The sequence below is a fragment of the Bos taurus genome, chromosome 16, assembly GCF_002263795.3.
Source record: "Bos taurus isolate L1 Dominette 01449 registration number 42190680 breed Hereford chromosome 16, ARS-UCD2.0, whole genome shotgun sequence".
Taxonomy (NCBI): domain Eukaryota; kingdom Metazoa; phylum Chordata; class Mammalia; order Artiodactyla; family Bovidae; genus Bos; species Bos taurus.
In genome coordinates this window covers 63646260-63652464 of record NC_037343.1, presented here as the reverse complement: position 1 = coordinate 63652464, position 6205 = coordinate 63646260, and the positions used below count along the sequence as shown (strand labels likewise).

The 6205-nt window shown below is 53.0% G+C and overlaps 1 protein-coding gene across 1 annotated transcript; it reads left to right on the top strand.

Moving 5' to 3' along the window:
• The first annotated feature begins 219 nt into the window (after positions 1–219).
• On the top strand, positions 220–5815 carry RGS16 (regulator of G protein signaling 16). The gene is given in 5 exon segments (NM_174450.3): positions 220–364; positions 1242–1352; positions 2102–2166; positions 2460–2626; positions 3917–5815. Coding segments are annotated over 5 exon segments (609 nt in total). The 5' UTR covers positions 220–320; the 3' UTR covers positions 4139–5815.
• Positions 5816–6205: the final 390 nt, after the last annotated feature.

Sequence of the window (6205 nt, the reverse complement as noted above, 5' to 3'; positions counted from 1 at the left end):
CGGAGGAGGGGGCAGCCCCGTGAGCACCCCCGCGGGGCGAAGGTTGCACCCGGCGAGGGCGCATCCTGGGTCGGGCGCCCCGCCCCGTCGAGCTCCAGGCCCCGCCTCCGCCTTCGCCCGCTCTCAGTATCGCTCTCCGATTGGTCGGCAGCGCGCAGCCTCTCCGCCCCCTACAAGGGAATAAAAGCTGCTGGCTCCGCGACTCCCGAGTAGTAAACCCAGACAGGCGCTGGCCGCCTTTCATCTGTATTCGCGTTCTGCGGTGCCCGCTGGAGCCCGCTACCATCGTCCCCAAGACGTGCTGCCCTGCATCCGTAGCCATGTGTCGGACCCTGGCCGCCTTCCCCACCTCCTGCCTGGAGAGGTAAGAGCAGCTTCTCCAGATGCCTGGGGAAAGAAGAAGTCCCACCAACCTTAGGGAGTGAAGCAGAAAGCTTGCAGACCTGTGTGGTCTGGAGAACAGGATGAAAATGACTTCAGAGGTAGAGGTCAAATTGGTTCCACGTTCTCAGATGCCTCTCTTAGAGTCTCAGGGAAGGATGGGTGACGGGAACCGAGAAGGCAAAGCCAAGGGAAGCAGGGGGACCACTGTTTACTGCCATTCCCCATCATTCCTCTGCCAAGTGGCAGTTCTACTGCAGGAAGACTGTAGGGGCATCACCAGGCAAAACTGAGTCTTCCCTAGTTTCTTAAGTACTTGGTTTTCATTCTGAGTTACAGATCTAAGGGCATGGCCTCCTCTGATCCTGGAAATACAGGGAACTGTTTTTCAGGCCCTCAGCGAGGGACGTCCCCACTTCCCAGGGAGCTATACACCCACTCCAATCCTTGCTGGAGTCGGTGGCTGGGAAGGAAAAAGTAAAGATGAAGGCAGAAATCAGCTTCCACACAGCTCCGAAAATATTTGTGACAAGCCTAGAGAGTACTGAATTACCTTCTGCTAAGTCAACAGGCACAAAAAGCGTGACCTAAGTGGGGAAAAAGCCCATATGTGCTATACTGCAAACCCCCAAACTGTAAGACAGTCAAGTCACGGCTCAAATATTGCTTTAATTGTTTCTGGGCTCATGATACTGATGAGAGAGGTGAAGTGTAAGCCCTGGGAACAGCTATGGGTTCCCAGAAACACTCAGGCTTGGAATTTGGGTGGCACAAACCTGTGCTCTTCTGGGGCTTCATGGATCTCTCTGCCCTGGCTGAGCAAGGAGAGAATCCTCATGAACTCATGCTTTGCCTTCCAGAGCCAAAGAATTCAAGACACGGCTGGGGATCTTTCTTCATAAGTCAGAACTGGGCTCTGATACCGGGAGTGTTGGCAAGTTCGAGTGGGGCAGTAAACACAGCAAAGAAGGGTAAGTCCCGCCGACCAGCCCGGAGCCCCTAGAGGGAAGGAGCCAGATTTAGGAAGGGAGCCCTGAGAAGGAAAATACTAGGAGACATTAGGACATACCATCGTGGACCTTGGCGACCTCTTCCTAGAGATTGTAATGGAACTTCTTGCTGGTCTGCTGTGGCTGGCTGGCTCATGGGTGACTGGGTGGATGGCTCCAGCCTTCTAAGTCCACCAACAAATGAAGATACCCAGGGTTGGAATGTCTAGTTACCGGATTCTCCCATCTGGAGATGCCATTGCGTGTGTGACCAGGGCAAGGGCAGGGCCCAAGGCCACTGGACTCTGCTGCTACTTGCGTGCAGTTTACCGGGAAGCCGTGTTATATTGACCATCAACTGTGCCAGGTGCTGTGCTGGTCTCTGGGGTTGTGGGTAGGCATAATCTCTATTCAGGAGACCCTTATTTCCTTGGGAAAGTGTACAAAACAAACTGAGAGGGGAATCGGAGGAATTTTGGACAGCAAAAACACAGTCTTAGATATTTACTGAGGGCCGGAAGGTCCCTGCTTGGGTTTCTGGTTACTAGACACAACCATTTCCCTAAACCTCAGCAAAAAGTTGGGGAGTTTGAGGAGTCAGCTCCGGTAATTTTACTGAGCAAGCCTCCGTGTGAATTATACAACTTCAGAGTTCTGGCTAGGATTTGTGCTGTGTATTAGTTTGTTGTTGTTTTTAAAATTAAAATCTTGCCCCCTCCCCCTTTTTTTAGCAAAAACTTCTCAGAAGATGTGCTGGGATGGAAAGAGTCATTTGACTTGCTGCTGAGCAGTAAAAGTGAGTTGTGTCTGTTGTGTCTGTCTGTGGGTGGCACACGGGTGGCACATGGGTACCCATGTGCCGCAGAGCCAGCCTGAGGATGCTGAGAACATGGGCAAAATAATAGTAATAGTAGTAATAATCCCCTAGTGTGTCAGCCTCTATCCAGAATACAAAGGCAGGTCCTTGTTTGAGAAAATTACATCCCCAAAATAGAGCCATTAACTACAATTGCTGTCTTTTCTTCTTTTATTCCCGGCTGGCTGTCCCCGCTGTCTGACCTGTCTCTTCCTCTCTCCCTGCAACCCCAGATGGAGTGGCCGCCTTCCACGCCTTCCTGAAGACAGAGTTCAGCGAGGAGAACCTGGAGTTCTGGCTGGCCTGTGAGGAGTTCAAGAAGCTCCGGTCCGCTACCAAGCTGGGATCCCGGGCTCACCGGATCTTTGAGGAGTTCATCTGCAGTGAAGCCCCCAAAGAGGTCAGAGCCATGACACATTCCAGGGATCCTGCAGACCCTGCCTGCTCCTTCCCCACTGAGAACTGGGGATGATCAGGGGCCAGTAAGGGAAGGGCCAAGTTTAGAAGCAGAGTGGCCTTATCTGACACAGGAGGCTGGAGATCAAAAAAGCCAGGCTCCAGGTCACCCCTGGGTACCATTACCCTCAGAGTCACAATGGGACTGGAGGGGTTGGCAGGGGTTTTGGCTTCTGTCGACACCCACCTTTGTAAACTAAGCCCTTTTTAGAGACTCAGAATACTTAACACAACTGCGGAGACAGGTCATTTTAGGATAACCTGACTCACTCACTCAGGTCTGTGGTTGGTGACCCTTTCAACCTTCCCTCTGGTCTCTACCGTGTTTGATAAGGAATATGACGCCACCTCTTGGAGAGAAGGAAGTAATGGCTTGCCTTTGTATCTTATTTTGTATTATTTTCTGAGCATTTTTATTTCTCCCATAAAGATATGTTGGGCACCAGTTACATGCAAGGCACATTTATAGTCATCAAGGATATGGCAGTGAACACAAAGCCTCTACCCCAGTGAGAGAAGATGACAATAACCAGTTAAATAAATATTTCCAGGGGGTGATCTGTGCTCTGATAAAAAGAAAGCAGGCTATGAGAGGGAGTACCAGGGTACAGGGTTGGAGGATGTAACACAGGAAACAGAAAATACAAAGATCAAAGAGTGCCTTTGTGATCACAGGCCAGCAAGTGGGCCCGTGTGGAGCAGGAAGTGAGAGAGAGTGGGAGGTGATGTCACACAGGTGGCAGGCGGCCAGGTGCTGGCCCAGGTAGCCTTGTGGGCTCAGCACCCGTGTCGGCCTTTTCTTGGAGTGATGGGGAACAACAGAACTGCCAGAAAACTGACTTGTGTTTTATAAGGCTCTCTTTGCTGCTGGGTGGAGAACAGACCCTGGGGTTCAGGGGAGGAGAGACAGACCCAATAGCAGGTGCTGGCACTAGCCTAGGAGAGAGGTGGCAATGACTTGAACCTGGGTTGTCACAGAGAAACAGGTGAAAAGAGGGTGGATCTGTACCCATTCGTAACATCTCCTGGGTTGTTCTGAGAGACAGGAGGGTAGAAGGGAGGACAGGCCCAGAGCTGAAAAGCCCACTGATGGTCAACTCAGCAGAGCCCCAGTTCCTGGTTCAGAATCCAGTGCTTCTTCCACTGCCCCCTGCCAGTCCTCCCAGGCCTGCCAGCCCCCTCACCCTGGCTCTGAGCCCCCCATTCACCCACATGCTTGTCCTGCTTCCCACAGGTGAATATAGACCACGAGACCAGGGAGCTGACCAGGACGAACCTGCAGGCCGCCACAGCCGTGTGCTTCGACGCGGCGCAGTGGAAGGTGCGAGCCCTGATGGAGAAGGACTCCTACCCGCGCTTCCTGAAGTCCCCCGCTTACCGGGACCTGGCCACGCAAGCCACAGCCGCCTCTGCCTCCCCGTCCAGCAGCAGCCCAGCTGAGCCCTTGCACACCTGAGCCTCAGGGCCTGGAAGGAGCCAGCCGGGCAGAGAGATTGAGTCACCCACCCCCGAGGTGCTGTCCCCATGGGGAGGCAGGTTCTGCAAAGCAAGAGAGGACAGCGAAGGAAAAAGCTGACCCGGTGACACCCTCACTTCCAGATCCTTGGGACTGAATTCCATGCGTGAGAGGGTCACCCCACTTCTAGGACCTGTGGACCAGGGCTGAAGATAAGGGTTGTGTGGGGCTTTCAAGGGCGGGAAGAATGATGGTGCAAGAGTCATCATTGGCTCTGGCCATTCTCAACAGGACAAGGGATATTCCCAGGGGACTTTGCAAAATGCATGGATAAAGGGGAACTTGAAAATGAGGGAGAGAAAGACAACCAGGTTAGCCAGTTTTGCTTGTCGAACGGTTGACCTGTTTTCCTAATTTCCAGACTGTCCTGGGCATGAAGGGAGCCATGAATGTGGAGTCTTCCCATCTTGTCCTCCTCACCTGTCTCTGGGCTACTGGTGGTGGTGGGTGGTGGTGGGGGTCCCCTAGCTTGCACTTCTCAACACTTCTGTGTCCAGCCTGGCAGTCTTGTCAAGGCCAGAAAACCAATGTGATGCTTACCCCGAATGAGATATTTACCTCAAAAACTGGCTTTCAAGCCCCTCTCCAAATCAGTAGAGAGGCCTGAAAACAGGCCATCTTGCCCATGCGAAATGAGCCTTGGTGCTCTTGGTGGGCTCTTGCGGGGGCCTCTGACTCCATGTGTGCTGCCGGGTCCCCTGTGAGCAGGACCTGCTGAGAGCCTCTTGCTGGGATGTGCCCCCTCTTAGCTCTCAGCTGCCTGGAGCAAGACGTGGGGCCTCTTGGTGAGCAGCTTTAGTCCAGCCCTTATGCTGGGCAGGGTGGAATGAGGGAGAAAGAGCTCCTGGGAGACAAACCTCATGGCAGTTCCAGAAAGTCCTGTTTAAATGAAGCTAATATTTTATTTTTGGGAGGAGAAGAACAGGGAAAAAGAGATTCCCCAGGATGGAAGGGGAACCTTGTGTTTCTTTCCTGTGGATTGCGGGGGTGTACTCACTGGGGGTGTCCATGGAAATGAGGCAGGGACCTTGATGAACTTGGACAGCCTGTAGAAGCTGGGAATGAAACTGGGGTGGAGAGAGGCTGCTGGCAAGAGCAGGACTAGGGGGAATCAGAACCTGCTTGTCACCCCAGGGCATCACCAAACACCCATTCCCTGGTGGGACTTCTGCCCCGGCTGGGCTGGGGAGGTGAATTAACCAGGCAGCCCCTCTTGCCCCCAGGGAATCCACACTGTTCTCTCTGCGCTAGGAGCTCCTCCAGGAGAAAAGTATTTAAGCCTAACATATTGTTGGTTTTGTGACAATGGTCATGGCACATTATTTTTTATTTCTGTTGTCGTGTTGTTGCTATTATTATTTATTGTCATTTGCGTGTCTGCCTCTCCTGGAGAATCCACAGGAGCTGGTAGCCTGGCTGTCTCCCTCTTTCCAGCAGATGCTACCTCTTGAAGTGCTGGGAACCTCTTGGCGCCTGCCAGGAACTCCTCGCCATTTAAATATTTATTTATTGTTGACCACGGGAGCTGGTTTCCTAAATGTGAATGATGTACTTATTCAACCCCCGTTTTCCTATTGCAGCATGTTATTTTATTGTGAAATAAAAATAAAACCCAAACACGAGATCGATCCTGTCTGCAAGGGCCGTATGGTCAGGGGAAGAGGGAAGGGAAGTGCTCAGGGTGGGGGGTGCCTTGTGGGAGAGCTTGTCTCCGGAAATGTCACAGGACACACGGGGAAGCTTGCCGGTGTGTGGGCAGAGGTGCACATCCAAGGCCTGAGTTTGCCTGGTGACTGGTTCTAACAGTGGCCTCCAGGATGGTAACTTCCTTCAGCTGGTGATGGCCCAGCTTGTTGGGGGCCGGCGTGAGGCACTCCGCCCGTGGCAAAGGTCATGAGGAAGGAGGCTCGACATACGCAAAGGCGGGATCGGGCCTCAGGAGTCCCCCTGGAAATCCTCGAGCATCTACCCCGATAACCAGAGCCTGCCTACTTTACTACTTTGTGC